This window comes from Puma concolor, chromosome D3 (genome assembly GCF_028749965.1).
Source record: "Puma concolor isolate L17-30 chromosome D3, mPumCon1.1.hap2, whole genome shotgun sequence".
Lineage (NCBI taxonomy): Eukaryota > Metazoa > Chordata > Mammalia > Carnivora > Felidae > Puma > Puma concolor.
This window is the reverse complement of record NC_141678.1, coordinates 77,641,331-77,662,332: the sequence shown is the minus strand read 5'-3', so window position 1 is coordinate 77,662,332 and position 21,002 is coordinate 77,641,331. Positions and strand designations below refer to the sequence as shown.

Sequence of the window (21,002 nt, the reverse complement as noted above, 5' to 3'; positions counted from 1 at the left end):
AAAGGATATGAATTTTAATGTCTGTCTTAATTTTTAATTATACTATTTATTTTCTATATCAACACACAAAATACGCAAACAACCAACTTCCTACCATATATAGCTTTTTTGTCTCATGTATTAATGGTGACTCATTTTTGAACCACTGGTAGTGAGGAATAGGGCTTCCAACAGCGACACACTGTAAAAGCAATGTGCTCCCAGGCATCAGCTTTTGGGACCTTGGTTCAACGCAGATTTGCAACTTGGATTCAGAGATGCCATCCAAACTCCCTGAAATTAAAAGAAAAATATCATTGAACATAAATAAAATCTCTAGGTTAACGATACTTTTTTCCCTTTAACTGGAAAAAAAAAAAAGTGTTTTCAAGTTAATCTTTTTGTAACCCTTACTAGCCTCTCCCCAAACTCTGTTTCATAAAACTGTGGCACTTCTAGAAATACTAAGAGATGTTCTGTGGATAAAAGGATGCTGTAGAGGGGCGCCGGGGTGGCTCAGCGGGTTAAGCGCCCAACTCTTGGTTTCGGCTCAGGTCATGACCTCACAGTTTGTGAGTTTGAGTCCCGCATCGGGCTCTGTACTGACACTGCGAAGCCTGCTTGGGATTCTCTCTCTGTTCCTCTCTCTCTGCCCCTCCCCTGTTCTCTCTCGGTCTCCCTCTCAAAAATGAATAAAAACCTTTTAAAAAACTAGAAAAAACAGGATGCTGTAGACAAGTAAGTTTGGAAAATTCTGGGTTAAATACAGCTACACAGATATTTTATTGCAGGACTCCTCAGAGCTTTAATCATTAGTATGCTTTGTGTATTCAAGAAGGGAAAATCGTTCAAGCGGTTTTCACATGTGTTTGGCCACAGAATCTTTTTGGTGGGGGCAAATGACTTATTAACACCTTGAGTGATATTCATATTTCAAACAGAAAGTGCTACATTCTACTGTTTAGCTTATTAAAAGGAGGGGTTTTGTTCTCAGCATGGAATAAATATGGATGGACTATCACTAGCATTTCTTCCTGAGGTAGACACTAGAGAGCGTTATTTATTGAACGCTCGTGTTGCTCTAAGGTCCTCGAGGAAGGAGGTCTTACCAGTGTTAACACAGCCCCAAGTCTCTGTCCTGAAAGTTGGTGTCTCACACACGGCAGGTGATCAGTCTTTGCTGAACGAATAGGATTTCGTGCACTTAACTTTATTTTTTTTCATTTTTCTAAAACAGTTCAATTCAAAAAAGGTGAAGACTCTGACAAAATCAGGGGGAGGGGCGGAACCCAAAAAAGCCCACCGTGGGAGTCTACTGGCTGGGTCACAAACACCGCCATCGAGAAAGATATTTAGGTTTAATACAAATTTGATACAAAGAAAATGGGAAAAAATACCTCTATATGCTAAAAGCAATTAGGCTTCACAAATAAGGCCAGCGAGGCTATTTTATTTTTTTGACACCTTAATTCACCAGTGTTCTTTCTCTTATTTTCTTTTATACTCTCTTTTTAGTTCTTCTCTAATATGGGGAACTGGCTGGAAACTCTACAGTTCACATCCTCTTATCAACAAAGAGAAAGTAAACAGGACTAAAATGTACAAAAGAATGTACTGGGATGATATCATATAATTAACTTTCTCATATACACACATCACCTTTTGCTCTGTTCAATGCTTTTTGTTCTCCACAACACACACAGTGTAACAGACAGCATGGCCAGCGTCTGGCTTTCCATCACACTGCCTTTGTCTCATGCTTACGTAAGAATGTAAAATCCCACCATGTAAATCATACATACATGCTTCATGCTAGACTCAAATGTCCTCTGCATGCAGAGGATTTCACTTATAAACATATTAAAGTTCATTACATGCACAGAAATAGTCAAGAAAGACAAAAATAGTTTTCTTCATCATGACTATTTTTAGAGATTGTTTATTCAGCTATAGGAAAAGCTACATTGACACAGAAGAATGGAAGACAGACTGGTAACAAAGTCTGTTTCCCACCTATTCTTTTTGTCTGGCAAAATGACAAAGAATATGGTTCTTGACTGTGAGTGTGAATAAGAAAAATAACATCTGAGGGCGACTCTTTAGAACAGACTGAGTTTTTAAATCAATACCAGTTACTGGACTAAGTAGATAGATGACAAGGACTAGAAAAACAGTCCGATTGAAACACTTTACTGCAGTGAACGATACACGCCCTTTCATGTCAACATCGACTCTAGAGGTTTTATTCCACAACACAGTATGTTCAGAGTAATAGGAGTGTTTGGGAGAAAAATATACAGTGGAGAAAGAAAGAGAAGAAGTTCCCAGAGGTCAGCACCAGGGCCAGTCTGAGGTTCCAGGTCATCTTAAGGCATCTACATATACGTATATGTGCGTATACATATCAATCTTCACCGAGAAGGAATCAAAGCACAGGAGATAAAAATCTTAGCAACTGGTGATCTTCTATTGGTGATAAGTACACATGTGAGCTTCCGGTACTATTTTTGATGCTATGAAATTAAACATCTGAAATAAAGTAAGGCGATTCCCATTCCAGTATTCAATTTAATTTATCACTTACCCTGGAGGTTTCCTGTTACTTCTGTGACATCACAAACATCCAGCTGTGACCACTGGCTGAATTCAAAGGTGAAATTGTTATTAACTCGACAGACATAAAAGCCTGCATCTTTTACGTGCACGGTGTTAAAAATTAGTTCTGATGCATTTCCGTTTGGAATCTGTGAAAGAATCAGTAAGAGAATGTAAATGAATGACTCATCAAAACACGCCTTATAAAGTGTGCTGTGTAAAAAATGTGTTGATTTCCTTGGAGCTTTGAAAAGCGTATCTTTTCTCAAGTCCTGAAATATTTTTTACTTAAAAAAACAAAACAACCAAGCAACATTTTGAGTAATTTAAGATTAAAGTCTTAGAAATCCACACTCTTTTACAAATGCATTAACCAGAGAGTTAAGCTCTCTCCCATAGTTCTTCCCCAAACAGAAAATCGTCTATTTTGTCATTTAAAACTGTTCAAATCATCAGTATTCAAAGAAATCTACAATGGCAAATGTATAAGTAACACAGAAAGTTAGGCCTGGCTATTAATTTCAGTTATGGCCAAATTAGCTGCGAATACACATAAGCAAGTTTTTTGTTTGTTTTTTTTTTTACCTTGAGACCCTATTTTTTCATCTGCAAAATTCCGTAAGAGGACAAACTCCTTAACTACTACACTTCTTTCAGGGTCTGGGCGGAGAAGGGCTATGGAAAGCATGTCGGTGATGAGAAGGATGGCCGTCCAAGGGTCTCCCAAGCTCTCCCCTCAGGGCTTTGGTCACCACATTAAGGTTTCTTTCCCCTTTACTCATTAATCTGTAAAGGCCACCCACCTCCGGCACGTTGCCAAGGAGCTGAGTTGTGTACCTCATTCCATTACGTTAGATTCCTTGCAAGCGTAGTTTAGTAAGTTCATCTCTCTCTCTCTCCAAACCCCAACCAACTGAATTCAACTCTCACCCCCTCAGAACCTGCACCAGGCCCAGGGCATTTTGCTGAAGATTTGACAGCTGGGATGGCGGGCTGCACTTGGCACCATGGCGAGGCTTGGTAGGCAGACTAGCTCAAGCTGAAGACGTCCGGGATGAACAGACTGCAGAAAGCGGCTTTCCCAGCGACTCCCCTATCTGACTAAAAGCAAAAACTTCCGGGAAATGAGGCTACCGGAAATTCCTCCTTCGGGGTGACTTTATCCGGGAGGGAGACTAAGAGTAAACCTACCATAAATCCCCTCTCCAGGAAGAGTTTTATGGCCGTGATGATGAAAGACCACTTGCACCCGCATGAAGAAATATTATCAGAAACTTTCTTATCTGTTTCTTCTTCTAGAAACCTCTTCGCATTTCCTAGAGAAACCCACTCATTCTTCCCATACACGTCTTTCTCCCTCCTCCCTTTTCCCTGTTAAGTAAGTATGTAAGCTGCTGGCTTATTCACAGAGCTACTTCCTTTGTAAATTCCCATAGGAAAAAAAAACCTTTTTCTCTTGTTAATCTGTACTTCATCAGTTAATTCACAGGCACCCAGAGGCTGAACCTAAGAGGGTAGAGGAAAACCTCTTCCTCTTCTGCCAATCCTAGGCTCTTCCCTTGCTCCTGGAGATTTTCTCCCTGCTTTAGCATCCGTTTCTTTTATCGCACCACTCTCAAAAACCCACTCTAGTACTCTGTATCTTAAATAAATAAAAACACCCCAAACAAACCTCCCTTGACCCACATCCCCTCCTCTCAGCAGCACCGAGAATGCGAACTGCCCCTTTCTTCCTACAATACTTTCCCCTTGAGGCTTCGTATCCCTCTCTGCTGGATGTCCTCCCTTCCCTCTTGCAGATTTCTTCTTAGTCCCTTTACTGGGTCCTCTTCCGTAACATAAACTTCCAATGTGTCTCCAGATATCCAAACCGCCCAGCGGATTCATGCAGATGTCTAACAGGCGTTTCGAACTTAACACATCTAAAACCACGTCCTTGCTTTTTCTCCCTAAGTCTAGTTCTCTCCCAGCCTTCAATACCTCAGTATAGAACACGTCCCCAGATGCTTCCGTCACCAATCCAGGGGTGATCCTTGATCTCCCTTCCTTTTTCTTCCATCGGGGCTGGTTAAACTCTGCCTCTAAAGTAACCTGGCCTGGGCGCTTTGCTCCCGCTGCACGGCGTCACTCTAGCCACGCTGCCACCATGCCCAGGCCAGCTCGGGCACCGGCTAACTGGGCCTCTTGCTTCTCTCCAAGCAGGGGCCTTGTGTTTTAAAAACGTAAATCCCGTCATGTTATTTCTCCTGCTTAAGACTTCAGTGCATCTCACTTTATATCACCCTGTTTATTTTCCTCACGGTTCTGAGCTCAAAGAACTCTCTTATTTGTTTACTGTCTCTCTCCACTGGGGGGCGGGGGGGGGCAGGACCGTGCGTGTCAGTGCTTCATCATCATGGCCTGAGATCCTGGCCTGGCACGAAACAGGTGCTCATCAGGTATCTGTTAAATGAACAGCTCTTAAGGGGCTCCTGGGTGGCTGGGTCAGTTAAGTGTCTCTTAATTTTGGCTCAGGTCATGATCTCGCTGTTTGTGGGTTCAAGCCCCGCATCGGTCTCTGCGCTGACAGTGTGGATGGAGACTGCTTGGGATTCTCTCTCTCCCGCTCTCCCTGCTTGTGTGAGCACGCTCTCTTTCTCTCTCAGAATAAAAAAGCTCAGAAGAATAAAAATAAAAAGGAATAGCTCTTAAAATAGCCTCATGAACATAAGAATGGTTCAATGAGGGGTGCCTGGGAGGCTCGGTTGGTTAAGCGGCTGGCTTTGGCTCAGGTCATGATCTCACGGTTCATGGTTCCTGGGTTCGGGCCCCGCGTCTGTCCGGCTCTGTGCTGACAGCTCAGAGCCTGGAGCCTGCTTCAGAGTCTGTGTCTCCCTCTTTCTCTGTGCCCCTCTCCCGCTCATGCTCTGTCTGTCTCTGTCTCTCAAAAATGAATAAACGTTTTTTTAAAAAAAGATATTTATTTATTTATTTAAAAAAAAATTTTTTTTTTCAACGTTTATTTATTTTTGGGACACAGAGAGACAGAGCATGAACGGGGGAGGGGCAGAGAGAGAGGGAGACACAGAATCGGAAACAGGCTCCAGGCTCTGAGCCGTCAGCCCAGAGCCTGACGCGGGGCTCAAACTCACGGACCGCGAGATCGTGACCTGGCTGAAGTTGGACGCTTAACTGACTGCGCCACCCAGGCGCCCCAAAAAGATATTTAAAAAAGAATGGTTCAATACAACTTGACTTGTGAGGGCTTTAGAGTCTATTATAACTCTTCAAATCTAAGAAGTACTCCCCACACCCTACATTTTTACCTTTCTCAAACCAGGGCATATTTTACAAATGATATATATATATTTTTTAATGTTTATTTTAGAGAGAACAGGGAAGGGACAGAGAGAGAGAGAGAGAGGGAGAGGATCTCAAGCAGGCTTTGCGCCGACAGCAGAGAGCCCAATGAGGGGTTCGAACTCACGAATCATGAGATCATGACCTGAGCTGAAGTCAGACGCTTAACCGACTGAGCTACCCAGGCGCCCCTACAAATGATATTCTTAATGTTGTAAGTTTTATGTTGTTTCTCTTTCAGAAGGCATTTATTAAAATAAAAGCAACTTTGCAATTGAGAAAATGTTAAAAATCACTTTATTTTTATTTTTTATTAAAAATTTTTAAAAAATATTTATTTTTCAGAGAGAGAAACAGAGTGTGAGCAGGGGAGGGGCAGAGAGAGAGGGAGACATAGAATCTGAAGCAGGCTCCAGGCTCTGAACTGTCAGCACAGAGCCTGACTTGGGGCTCAAACCCAGAAACAGCGAGATCGTGACCAGGGTTGAAGCTGGATGCTCAACTGACTGAGCCGACCAGGTGCCCTGTTAAAAATAACTTTAGTTACCATTTCTTGAAAGCCTAGTGTATGAAACATCCTGTCCATTAAATCCTCATAACCCCGGACGACAGGAATTCACATGACTAATAACGCTAGTCAGGGTTCCAACAGAGGCCTAACACCAGAGGCTACACGCAATCTCTCACTACAGTTTGGCTGCTCTACCTTACTTGTGCGTAAGGGATGGAAATTAAAAATTGTACAAAACCACAGATTTCTTCTAAGGCACAGAATGATCCCATTAAAGGAAAGATGATAATCTCAGAATGGCTCTTTAACTTAGTTTCAGGTTTGCAAATGTAGACTTTGCACTGAATTCGGAAGAAAGCTTAGTTATTTGACTAGCAGGGTGAAAAGAATATGGAGTTTCAAGGTACAATCTAGGAGGAAAGGGAGTGAGGTGAGGTGGAAAGAGAGGAGAGAGGCCCACTAAAGTGAGACACAACATGGGCCGGACAGACTGGTGGGAAAAGCCCAGTGGCAGAGAGCTCAAAGAACTTTGAAGAAAAAAAGGATTCCAAGATGTGATTTTAAATTCCTTATTGGGTGGTGCAGGGATACAATATTTCCACAAGAGGAATAAACGCTCCCCTCCACCAGCCTGAATTTTACTTCAGAATCTACCACAATAGCCTAAATCTTTTGATACAATAGTTACATGGAATGTTTAAAATAACATTCCATTAACCTTCCATGTCACCTTGGAAATATCTTAATTAAAGATTTCGGTTGCCTTTCTTCGGGCAGTTGGGAAGACGGTGGACCCTCAGGCTGAGTGTGCCCACCCGAAGCAGCCAACCATCTTTCAAGAGAAGAAGGGGGTCTTGATGGGAGACACTGGCGAGGAGAAGCTCCCACGAAACTATAAAAACATTGGTCTGGGTTTCAAGATGCCCAAGGAGGCCACTGAGGGCCCCTGTATTGACAAGAAATGCCCCTTGAGTGCTGATGTCTCCATCTGAGGGTGGATTCTGCCTGGCGTGGTGGCCGGGACGAAGACGCCGAAGACCGCTGTCATCCACCGAGACCTCCTCCACTGCAGGGGAAAGGACGAGCGCTTCGAGAAACGCCACAAGAACACGCCCGTGCACCTGTCCCCCTGCTTCGGGGATCCAGATGGGCAACACGGTCACAGTGGGCCAGCGCTGGCCCTCGAGCAAGACCGTGCTTCAATGTGCTCAAAGTCGCGAAGGCTGCTGGCAGCAAGAAGCGATTCCAGAAGTTCTGAGACATCTGTGCACACCCTCAATATTGGAAACTTTATTTGGAAAATACAGTTATTTTCCAAAAAAAAAAAAAAAAAAAAAAGAAAAGAAAGAAAAAGAAAAAAAGCGAGACTTTGGTTGGAATATAATTTGTTGTAAGGAGTTCTGTATGGATATGTTAGAATGTACTGGCAATATTTACCCTCTGTTAACGTTGTTGCTCCGAGTGATTCCTAATTTCCACAATTTTTAGTGACTAAAGAATTGATTTTATTATTGCTTACCTTTTTTTAACATGACAAGGGACTGTCTTAGCAAAATGATGATTTTTTCACTACTTCAGTAGTAACACAGCCATGTCTATCAGATCAAAATTCTAAAACATACGCTGAGGATAATGATGCTAATTAATTTACTATCATTCTCTCTTATGACTGAGAAAGTAAAGTACATTTAAAAAGTTACCTCTTGAAATTGAAGAAGATATAAAGAAATGGAAAGACATTCCCTGCTCATGGATTGGAAGAATAAATATTGTCAAAATGTCAATACTACCTAAAGCTATCTACACATTCAATGCAATCCCACTCAAAATTGCACCAGCATTCTTCTCGAAACTAGAACAAGCAATTCTAAAATTCATATGGAACCACAAAAGGCCCCGAATAGCCAAGGTAATTTTGAAGAAGAAGACCAAAGCAGGAGGCATCACAATCCCAGACTTTAGCCTCTACTACAAAGCTGTCATCATCAAGACAGCATGGTATTGGCACAAAAACAGACACATACACCAATGGAATAGAATAGAAACCCCAGAACTAGACCCACAAACGTATGGCCAACTCATCTTTGACAAAGCAGGAAAGAACATCCAATGGAAAAAAGACAGTCTCTTTAACACATGGTGCTGGGAGAACTGGACAGCAACATGCAGAAGGTTGAAACTAGACCACTTTCTCACACCATTCACAAAAATAAACTCAAAATGGATACAGGACCTGAATGTGAGACAGGAAACCATCAAAACCCTAGAGGAGAAAGCAGGAAAAGACCTCTCTGACCTCAGCCGTAGCAATCTCTTACTCAACACATCCCCAAAGGCAAGGGAATTAAAAGCAAAAATGAATTACTGGGACCTTATGAAGATAAAAAGCTTCTGCACAGGGGCGCCTGGGTGGCTTGGTTGGTTAAGCGTCCGACTTCGGCTCAGGTCATGATCTCACGGTCCGTGGGTTCGAGCCCCGCGTCAGGCTCTGTGCTGACAGCTCAGAGCCTGGAGCCTGTTTCAGATTCTGTGTCTCCCTCTCTCTCTGCCCCTCCCCTGTTCATGCTCTGTCTCTCTCTGTCTCAAAAATAAATAAACGTTAAAAAAAAAAATTAAAAAAAAAAAAAAAAAGCTTCTGCACAGCAAAGGAAACAACCAACAAAACTAAAAGGCAACCAATGGAATGGGAAAAGATATTTGCAAATGACATATCGGACAAAGGGCTAGTATCCAAAATCTATAAAGAGCTCACCAAACTCCACACCCGAAAAACAAATAACCCAGTGAAGAAATGGGCAGAAAACATGAATAGACACTTCTCTAAAGAAGACATCCGGATGGCCAACAGGCACATGAAAAGATGCTCAACGTCGCTCCTCATCAGGGAAATACAAATCAAAACCACACTCAGATATCACCTCATGCCAGTCAGAGTGGCGAAAATGAACAAATCAGGAGACTATAGATGCTGGCGAGGATGTGGAGAAACGGGAACCCTCTTGCACTGTTGGTGGGAATGCAAATTGGTGCCGCCACTCTGGAAAGCAGTGTGGAGGTTCCTCAGAAAAATAAAAATAGACCTACCCTATGACCCAGCAATAGCACTGCTAGGAATTTACCCAAGGGATACAGGAGTACTGATGCATAGGGGCACTTGTACCCCAATGTTTATAGCAGCACTCTCAACAATAGCCAAATTATGGAAAGAGCCTAAATGTCCATCAACTGATGAATGGATAAAGAAATTGTGGTTTATATACACAATGGAGTACTACATGGCAATGAGAAAGAATGAAATATGGCCCTTTGTAGCAACGTGGATGGAACTGGAGAGTGTGATGCTAAGTGAAATAAGCCATACAGAGAAAGACAGATACCATATGTTTTCACTCTTATGTGGATCCTGAGAAACTTAACAGAAACCCATGGAGGAGGGGAAGGAAAAAAAAAAAAGAGGTTAAAGTGATAGAGAGCCAAAGCATAAGAGACTCTTAAAAACTGAGAACAAACTGAGGGTTGATGGGGGGTGGGAGGGAGGGGAGGGTGGGTGATGGGTATTGAGGAGGGCACCTTTTGGGATGAGCACTGGGTATTGTACGGAAACCAATTTGACAATAAATTTCATATATTGAAAAAATAAAAAAATAAAAAAATAAAAAATAAAAAGTTACCTCTTTATTCATTTTGAACCACTGATATTGTACAAAGGGATGTCCAGTTGCCCGGCAACACAGTTTCACAAACTGTCCAGCCAAGACTGCCTTTGATTCTGGGTTTACGGTGATCTTTATTCCTTAAAAAAAAAAAAAAAAAAGAAAGGAAGGAAGGAAGGAAGAAAAGGAAGACGGAAAGAAAAAAAAAGTTAACTAAGTTACGGTAGAGAGGTTTTCCTTGTTTATGTTTCTGAAACCAAATTAAAAGAAAAAAGTATCGTGGAAATAACTTGCACATTCATTCCAGTTGCAAACTGCCCGTTCGTGTGTCCTTCCCCCTCAGACTAGGCATCTGTGAGCTCCAGGCTTTGTAAAACCAAGAGGAAAGAAACTCATCCCCAGAAGACTTTGATCTACTGTACTTCCCATGACTGGAGGAGAAAACTGTTTGCCCTGTTTCTTCAATTCTTAGAAAACTTTTTTCTGCATTCTAACACCTCTGGAATCAGGATGCACCTTCTAAACAGATGTCTGCTAGACAGCACTCATGATGCAGTTCTCAGTGCTGGCTTGTCAAACACGTGGTCAGAAACGCTCATACGGCCGGCACTTCAACTGAGTTAGGGGCACTGTTACAATAAGACGAGTGTTGGCCATTGAGAACGTCTCCAAAAGACATCTGAATTTAATGTTATGACTTGGCATTAAAATGAAACTATTCTGCACACACAAAGGCACGGAAACAGAACAGCAGGATATAAATCTGAAATATGGGATACGAGCATTTCTTATCTGAGAAAGGACTTTCAGCATCGACACTTGGAAAGCTTTAAAGACGATCCTAAGTCAATCATGTTATGCCCTCCATCGCGCCTCCCTCTCAGTTACTCTTTCTGGGAAAGTCAGCTGCCCTGACATGGGGATGCTCAGGCAGCCCGGTGGGAGGCCCGAGTGATAAGGAAAGACAGCTGGGACTCCTGCCGGAGGCCCTGTAAGTGAACTACCTGAGAACTATCCAACCCCAGTCAAACCAGACGGCTGCAGCCCTGCCTAACAGCTGGACTCCCACCTCAGCAGAGGCCGAAGCTGGAGCCAAGGCCACCCAGCCAAGCCATTTCCAGGTTCCTATTCTCAGAAACTGTGTGAAATAATAAATGCTGCTTGTATTAAGCTTGGGACTTGGGGGTAATTTGTTATGCAGCAACACATAACCGATACAAAAGAAACCAAAGTTAGGAAATTTTACATTTGCCAAGGTTGTAATACGGAAAAGTGGGTTAGCTGGCTTTTAGGAAGGAAGAAGGAAAGGTCATTAAAACGTGTAAATATGTTAACTAATTTGGATTTAAATTAAAAAAAAACTTGTAAAATGTAATTCTCTGTACCTAGTTTTATTTTCTTTCCTCATCTATCCTGCATATGATCTGATAACAGTAGGTTTTTCCTCTGTAACCCACCAATCCAAAGGAACAAAACAAGATTACAACTGAAGAGGAGTGAGTCCAAATAAAAGCAGTCTTAATACATCAAAGATACTAAACTTTCCAGAACAAAAATAGTAAATAAGGTGAAATGGGTAAGTGAAAAGCATTCCAGAAAGATACCAAATAAAACCAAAATCCAAAATAAATATTTGTCGCACAATTATTACATTTGAGGGTCTGGAGAAACCCTGGAAAATCTTTAGTAAAGAGAGCACATCCTCTCAAAAAAGAATTTGAAACCTTTGCCAAGGAAGAACTTTCCCATTCGTTAATTCTTTATGTTAGCACCGTACGGAAGAAGGAACAGAGTTCTTCTGAAATCTGTCTTATGTGTTGGTTGGAAAATACATGTTGAAGACAGAAAATGGGATGAATGCACTCACTTTGGCCGGCCAATTCACAGCACTGCATTTAACACTCCCAATGCGAGTGTTTGGCCAGGAAAGGCTTATGTCACAACTTCAAGATACAAAGATTCTGATTTTCAAGGTTTATGTGTGATAAGAAAGAAAAAAAAGTTGTAACAACAAAAGAAAGGAACAAATATAAATCGGAAAAACACAGGGCTTGTGGCCAAACGGGCTTTAAAATGTGGGTCTTCTAGCCATCTCCAACTTGACGAGTCCCAAATCCTCTTTGAACAAGGTCTACTCCTGCGTGAGGCCCTGCCGTCTTCCATCCCAGCCGACCCTTCCATCCGGTTCCTCAGGGCAAAAACTTAGAGCAGTCCTCCCGAACCCCTCATTCTTCGCAAGTAATTTCTCTGCAAGTCCTGTCGGTCGCACTTTTCCACGTCTCCTCATCTTCAACGCCATGATCGTAACCCAAGCCACCATCAGATGCTGATGGAATCCTATTAGAGCCTGTAGACTGGTTTTCTTGCTTCCAACCAGCAGCCCAAATGTCTTTTTTTAAAATTTTTATTATTTTTTTAAAATTTTTATTTATTTTGAGAGCGAGCGAGCACGAGCAGGGGAGGAGCAGAGAGAGGGAGACACAGAATCCCAAGCAGGTTCTGTGCCATCAGCGCAGATCCCGGTGCAGGGTTTGAACCCACAAACGATGAGGTCATGACCTGAGCCAAAATCAAGAGTCGGACGCTTAGGCAACTAAGCCACCCAGGCGCCCCCAAAATGTCTTTTTAAAACATAAATCAATCCATATCATTCCTCTGATTAAAACCCTCAACTGACCTCATACTGTACTTAGAATAAAATTCAAACTCCTCATCATGGTCTCAAGGTCCTACATAAACCGATGCCTCTAACCTCGTCCCCTCCTACTCTCCTTGTTCCAGCCACACCAGCCCCTCTTTTCAGAAGCCAGCTATTTTCTACCTTTCCACTTACTAGTCCTCTGCTGGATTTCCCCTCCAGCCCCCTGTTGCTTCACGGCCTGTGCTTTCTTTCTCATCACCTGCTGGGCAGGCGCTTTCTTTCTCATCACCTGCTGGGTCTCTGGCTTCGCTGGGAAATGTCTCTAAACTAGCTATCCCCCACCCCCACCTTCTCTATTATATTCACCCCACTTTGTGGGCTTCACTGCACGAACCAACTGAAATCCCTGTTTCGTTGTCTCACCTACTGAAACAGAAGCTTCAGGACAATAAGGATCTCGTTTGTCTTCGTCACCAGTTTACCCAACATCTGGAATAGTGCCTGGCATATGGTGAGAACAGTTGAGGGTTCAACACGTATTTGTTGAATGAACACGTATCACCGTCACAATAAAAACTACTGACTGCTTTGTATGTGCCAGGCATTTTGATCTCTAACCTTCAAAAAACCATGTGAGTTAGATATTGATTACACCTATGTTACAATGAAGAAAATGAAGTTATTTGCAAAAAGTCATCCAAATTACCTTGAGTATAGTATTTAACCTCTGAGACTAATTGTTTTTCCATTGTAAAATGGCAGAACCAGAATGCAACCTAGTTTTCTTGGGCTTTAAAATCCTCATGCTTTCGGGGCGCCTGGGTGGCGCAGTCGGTTAAGCGTCCAACTTCAGCCAGGTCACGATCTCGCGGTCCGTGAGTTCGAGCCCCGCGTCAGGCTCTGGGCTGATGGCTCAGAGCCTGGAGCCTGTTTCCGATTCTGTGTCTCCCTCTCTCTCTGCCCCTCCCCCGTTCATGCTCTGTCTCTCTCTGTCCCAAAAATAAATAAACGTTGAAAAAAAAAATTAAAAAAAAATAAATAAATAAAATCCCCATGCTTTTGTTAACCCAGTGATTCTTTTTTTTTTTTCTTCGCCTTTTGAAGGTACACCTGACGAATGAAATGTGTATAAACTTAGGGTGTACGATGTGATAATTTAATATACATACACATTGTGAAGTGACTACAACTGGCTTAATTAACACATCCATAGTTATTTTCCAGTGATTCTTTTTTTCTTTTAACACTTTGTTTATTTTGAGAGAGAGAGAGAGAGAGAGAGCGAGCATGTGCCAAAGCAGGGGAGGAGCAGAGAGCGAGGGGGAGAGAGAATCCCAAGCAGGCCCTGTGCTGTCACGCAGAGCCCAACACAGGTCCAATCCCATGAACCGTGAGATCATGCCTGAGCTGAAATCAAGAGCCGGACGCTTAACTGACGGAGCCACCCAGGTATCCCCCCAGCTTTGTTTTTTTTTTAAGATTTTATTTTTAGGTCATCTCCACGCCCAAAGTGGGGCTTGAACTCACAACCCTGGGATCGAGTCGCATGCTGCACCAGCTGAGCCAGCCAGGCACCCCTCCTTAGCGCACCTCCCGTGTTAGTTGTCTGCCACGGTGAGAGCGCCAGGCAGTGCTCATAAATTTACCACGGCAAATATTCTCTCCTATTATACAAAGAGAGAAGAGTGATGTCAATTAAAGGGCTTTCTCCCTATAGTGTCTTACAAAGAAATGAATGACTCTAAACGGACAAAGGGCCCATAGGGTCAGGATGTCCTAAAAGGGTATCCTTCCTTCGTGTGGGAGATAAGACTACATGATTTTTAATGTACACTCAAACTCAGCTCATACATCTGTCCTGTACCACCAATTTCAGTAGTCTAGTCTTCAACAAGCAAAGCAAATAAATACATGTATTTATTACTTCATGCTTCAAAGACCGAGAACTGAAAGGCACCACGTGATCTGGAAACTGCCCTTGGTGAGTAGTAAAGACAAGAAGTCACAATACCTCCCATGCCTTAACCACACAAATTTCCTTCCTCCCACATAGTGTTGTACGGCAGGGAACCATGGTCAACCTGTAACCACCCTCGCGCAGCGCCCACTAGTCAGAAGGTGCTGAACAAAGGTAAGGAGGGAAGATGGCATAGTGCTACGCAGGGTGTACCACGGCAAACAAATGAAAGTTCTATTTGACAGCGTGAATACACAGCTTCCTGGCAAACAAGTCTATTTTCAGATAACATCTGCAAAGAAGTCAAAGAGGTTACTTGATTTCCTGTAAGCCGGGAAGAGTCTGAACCAGGTACGATGGAACACGGGGATCGTGCATTCAACACAAACCTGTGTAGATCACAGATTCGTGATACTGACCAATAAAACTCAAAACCCTGCTGGAATTCCAAAACATAAATTAGGGTGATTCCCTATGGTGACAGGAAGATTCACGATAGCCTCCCTTTAGGCTAGTGTCTCTTGAGATGCGTTTAAGAAATTTTTTTAACGTTTATTTATTTTTGAGACAGAGAGAGACAGAGCATGAACAGGGGAGGGGCAAAGAGAGAGGGAGACACAGAATCGGAAGCAGGCTCCAGGCTCTGAGCCATCAGCCCAGAGCCCAACGCGGGGCTCGAACTCACGGACCGCAAGATCGTGACCTGAGCTGAAGTCGGACACTTAGCCGACTGAGCCACCCAGGCGCCCCTCTTGAGATGCATTTATTTATTTTTTTTTTCTTTTTTTTTTTTTTTTCTTTTTTTTTTAAATTTTTTTTTTTTCAACGTTTATTTATTTTTGGGACAGAGAGAGACAGAGCATGAACAGGGGAGGGGCAGAGAGAGAGGGAGACACAGGATCGGAAACAGGCTCCAGGCTCTGAGCCATCAGCCCAGAGCCCAACGCGGGGCTCGAACTCACGGACCGCAAGATCGTGACCTGAGCTGAAGTCGGACACTTAGCCGACTGAGCCACCCAGGCGCCCCTCTTGAGATGCATTTAAATACTGATGCAATTTACAAACAGCTGTTCCGGGAACTTCTACAAGTACTGTATATGCTACAATCCATCTGTTTTCAGAGACCATGAACCAAAAATTTCTTTCCATCAGCTTCTATCCAAAACTCTTCCTCCAAGTTAGTCTAAGAATTTCTAAGCTATCATTGAAAAGTGCCTCCTCATATTATCCCAGAATAAATCCCATTTCTCTTCCTCCACTAACCTCCCCCCAACACAACCACAGCAAGTCCATATATGTCCCCCTTACAAGTCAGGGTACATTTGCACCTACGCTGGCTAAACCTCGTCCCCTCATCATACCCCTCCTTCTCCCACATCGGCCACTGACCCTGGAAACCTTGGCACAGACACACATTCGTTCAGACCTCACCACTGCCTTTCTACCTTTCTACCCTTCTCCCTTATCTTTATTCCCATCCATACCACTGTTGCCTCTTTTCGCTTCTTGATATTTTCCTTTCACAAATTTCTGTCACTCCCGAAACACGGAAAGTCCCTTATGAGATGTAGTGGCAGTGTTTTTTACTTTGGCAAGGATAGAAAATTGCCGTCCATGGGTTAAAGTGGCAATTGGGGTAATAATTCCTCACCAAGTTTCTCAAATAGCCCAGAAATTTCCTAGCCATGAGAGAAATGACACGGAGTCCAGGTTGAGGTCAGCAGACCTGGGCTTTAATCTACTTTTGTCAATAACTGTGACTCTGGCTAAGTGATAACCACTGGAAATCTTACTTTCCACATAAATGCGTGCTCACATTTAAAATTTAAATGTTCGTAACAGCACAGTTCTGTTCCTTCACAGAACTATAAAGATAAGATGATTCTGAACTAAAGGTATTTTGCAAATGAGTGAATAATAGTCAACCACCTTGGCTCCTGTCTTAAAGACAGTAAGAATAATAAAAAATAAAATTTTGATATCAGAAATGTAACAGTGAGTGTGCTAAAAGGCATTTAAAAAAAAAAGTGAAGTGATGTGAAATAAAAAAGGTGTGGGCCAAATGGAAAAGACGCCACTGAAGAGATCTCAGCCAGAGCTGTCTGATACGTACAGAGAGTGAAATCTGGGATTCATCTGATGAAACCCATGTATACAACGTTCGTTCTCTCTAACCATCCCCCATCGTCCAGGCTCTGCTTAACAAATTCTGGGTCAGGGCATCACTTCCTTGGCAGCCATTTTGTGATCTACAGAACTATGTAACTGATGGAGCCTATAAATCTACTCAACACGTTTTCGCTCACAACAGAAGACACAAACATCTTCAACTGCACATCTAGGTTCATTATTTGCAAAGGATACAGATGCCAATACTGGTCCCTTGGAGTCAGGGTTTTGGGTCCTTTAATGAGAAAATAAAGGTCTAAAAAACCATTATGGGAGCTATGGTTCAAACAATGTCGGCACCCACTCAACACTCCCACTGCCCTCCAGTTCCCAGTGAGATGATCAAGGGCATAAAATAGGGAAGCAACGAGTGCTGGGAAATGGGGACGGGCACCATCCACACAGAAAAACCGGACGCAATTTTTCTAACATAAGGGACAGGCCAGATAAACTGGGAGTGGGGAGCAGCTAGGCAATCCACGTGCTGTGAAAAAGCCCAGTTAGAAAAAAAAAAAAAAAAAAAAAAGCCCAATTAGAAACAAAGCAGAAGAGGGTAAACCTCAATCCTACGGGGCTCCTTCAGAAAATATACTAGGTGTCAGAGCCCATGGAGAGCACGAAGTTAGGGGTGAGTTACCCTTGGCTTTGACCCCATGCTCAGCGAGGGGCCATTGAGCTTGGCTCCTCGTCAAGGGATCGTTCCAGTTAGAGGCAGGGGGACGTCTGCCCCAGCTACTTCTTGGCTACCAAAACAAATACGTAAAAGAAACCCAGCTTCTCAGAAAAAGAGAGAAACTCCTTATTACAGCCCTCTCCTATGGCTATCTCTGGCTGTCAGCTCACAAACTGGAATGGAATGTGGCAAAATAAGACTAAAATGAACCTAAAGTTTCCTCTTATTTCTGCATTTAGGTCTGAAAGGTCTGTTCAGAGGTTCAGAGCATCTTGGGACAGAAGTCACCCTACTCACCAAAAGCAGACTTCTCTATGGAGACAGAGAAAAGTCATTGGACTTTCTGTGGTAGTAAGAAACCACCTTACCACAGAAAAGAGAGAAAACACGAGGACCTATTTATTTTGTTTTTTCACCAAGATACAGGAATACACTGAAAAGGAAAAACTGAAGATCAGGTAAGACTTGCTCTATACGCACTTGTTTTTACAATTGTGGAGGACGTGATCATTGACAGCTTTGTTTTTCCTGTTAGACTATGAACCTTTCCTAGGCAAGAACTTTGGTTTTAATTATGTGTGAATCACAGCACCAAGTACAACGCCTGGAATGGTAAAGGTACTGGTGCACAGTATTATACGATACACTGTTTACTGAATGAACGAGTAAAATCCCCAATTAAGTGGATTGTATCAAAGCTTTCCTTCTTAATTACAGTATTTTTTATTCTCAATATCCTTATTAAAATATTAAAACTGTCTCTATAATTATTTTTTTAAAAATTTATTCATTTGGGGGTGGGGAGAAGAGGGAGAGAGAGAGAGGGAGAGAGAGAATCCCAAGCAGGCTCCGTGCTGTCAGCGTGGAGCCTGATGCGGAGCTCGATCTCACAAGCTGTGAGATCATGACCTGAGCTAAAACCAAGAGCTGGATGCTCAACTAACTGAACCACCCAGGCGCCCCTCTCTGTAATTCTTACATTTCTTTATTCTGGTATCTGCAAATATAGTTTTATTTTTTATTTATTTATTTAAAAAAATTTTTTTTAATGTTTATTTATTTTTGAGAGAGACAAAGACAGAATGTGAGTGCGTTGGGGCAGAGAGACAGGGAGGCACAGAATCTGGAGCAGGCTGCAGGCTCCGAGCTGTCAGCACAGCCTGACACGGGGCTCAAACTCACGAGCTGTGAGATCATGACCTGAGCCAAAGTCGGACGCTCAACCGACTGAGCCACCCAGGCGCCCCTGCAAATATAGTTTTAGATTATTCACGTAAAATGTACATAGAGAGCTAACAATAAATTATTTCTTCCTGAAATTACTGAGCATTATTCAGATCCTAAAATATGTCCTCTTAAATCAATACTTAATATTCAAGTAACAGCTGATTCCCAATGGATACTATACGGCTAATATGACCTAAAACCTCACAGAAACAGTGAGTAAGTGTTAACATAAAAATGTTAACATAGAAACTGCTTTCCTTTGCCTGTTCTCCCCTCAAATGCAAGAAAGTCCCAGGGGATAACTCTCAAAAAGCTTGCAGGCCAAATATCAGAATGGTCTGCACAGAGGAACACTCCCAGTAATGTGCTAATCCTACCATTTGGAGAAAAACACAGAGAGCAGAAACGGACCTGTCAAAAGCAGGGGAGACAACTGATGCTTGTTAGGTCAGCTCTGCATTCCCTGCTGGGTTGTCAAAAGTCAAAATCTAAAATATTGTCAAAAATTTCGGGCAGATCGTTACACATAAATAAATATGTGACTCAAGTTCAGTAAAGCCCAGCTTCACGCATGGGAAACTTCAAAAACTCGGAAACCTGAGATCTCAGGCCAGTGATCCAGCAGAAGTCATGAGATGGGAGGCCTCTGTGGTGGTGGGGAGGCAGCTCGAGGCGGCATTATTCCACACCACTCTTGCAGGTCCGCCACGGAGAGAACGCTTACTCTCATTTTATAGACTTGGCAACCAAGAGTCACAGAAATTAAGTGTGATTATTGAAAAAGATAACGAGATCTAAAAGTTGTATTTACTTCCTGGAGAGGTTTCTTGCGTTTTCGGAGGCCCCGCTATGGTATTCTATCAAGTACGAGAACTTAGAAGCTAACTGAGTGCCCCAGACTGGCGGATTTCAATCGTCACAACTTCTGAGTCCTAGTCAAGGCACAGGGGATATAAAAGTTAACAAATGTCACCTCACGAAGAAGTTCACCAACTGGTGACAGACAATGTCACTGAGATGCGGGCTGCATTAGCAGGGGTTATTTCCGCCCCGTCCCTCCTGGGAGGAACAGGCATGTCATCAAAAGGAGTTAACTAGAATCAATCTTGTGACTGCTGCTGGGACACAGATGAGTGCAAGGAACAATCAGTAGGTACCCTGCAACTATGCAGAAAGTCACTCTTGGAAGGAAGCCAATAACAAAAAAGGAAGGGCAAAGATGAAAAACCGATTCCTTGAAAACACGGTCTCTGGCCTCTCCTGAAGCCCAACCTGCTTCAAGACTTTTCAGTGAGAATTTATTCCCTTTATTACGCCGAGCTGAGTTGGGATTTCTGGTAAACAGAACTACCACTACCGTGTGTCCCTAATTCCCGAACCTCAGAACTAAGTAAATAGTAAGATCTGAATTGTAATTTTGGGTTTCTCGTGTTAAGTTAAAAATATTTTCACAAGTAACCTGGCTACGTAGTAAAAACTGCATATGTCAAGACCACGTAAACAGAGAGCACAAGTCCTTAACCCATGGCCCTGCTAATCTTCTACCGGTTTCTCTGCTTCTAGTGGGACCTGTAATGGCAAACTGGACCCCTGGGAAGGAAGGTCTGCGGTGCCGCTGCCATCAGGTGACTTAGATCACGTGGTCTCTCCTACCTGACTTGCCTGCCCAGGACTGACTCCATGTGTAGTTGTGGGGGGGGGGAGTGGCTTTTCCTATTCCTCACACCTGACCCTGGAAGGAAGAAGTCTCACTCAATATTGGTATATTCAGAAAAAAAAAAAAAAACATGGATGAGTCGATCAACAATTCAAACGCATCATGTTAGCAAAATACTTAAACACTAAACATCTGTCATATTTGCTTTATCTCCCTCATATACATACACGCATATCAATAAATACGTATTTATTTATTTTTTTGGCTGCACTATTTCTTTCTTTCATTTTTTTTTTTTTTAAATAATCTCTACTTCCAATGTGGGGCTTGAACTCGTGATTCCAAAATCAAGAGTCACAGCCTCTACGGACTGAGCCTTGGCTGCACTATTTCAACATAAATTACAGAAATCTTACCCCTAAATACGTCACAATTTAAGTAGGCTCCACGCCCAATGTGGGGCTTGAACCCTGAGATCAAGAGTCTCATCTCTACCAACTAAGCCAGCCAGGCGCCCCATCCTCTAAATACGTTAGCATGCATCTCCTTGGAATAAAGACATTCTTCTACAGAACTACACCACCATTATCACATGATTCCC

At 42.8% G+C, this 21,002-nt stretch overlaps 1 protein-coding gene and 1 pseudogene across 2 annotated transcripts in view; one reads left to right on the top strand and one right to left on the bottom strand.

Moving 5' to 3' along the window:
* Positions 1–21,002, bottom strand: part of MALT1 (MALT1 paracaspase) — a 65,633-nt gene that overhangs the window by 33,447 nt on the left and 11,184 nt on the right. For both annotated transcript variants that reach the window (XM_086683116.1, XM_086683117.1), the window contains exons 3-5: positions 10,096–10,217; positions 2,564–2,723; positions 95–273 (exon numbers count right to left, since the gene is read on the bottom strand). In XM_086683116.1, coding sequence (XP_086539242.1) covers positions 95–273; positions 2,564–2,723; positions 10,096–10,217 — 461 coding nt within the window. The remainder of the gene's footprint in view (positions 1–94; positions 274–2,563; positions 2,724–10,095; positions 10,218–21,002) is intronic.
* Positions 3,582–7,682, top strand: LOC147575648 (small ribosomal subunit protein uS17 pseudogene; annotated as a pseudogene).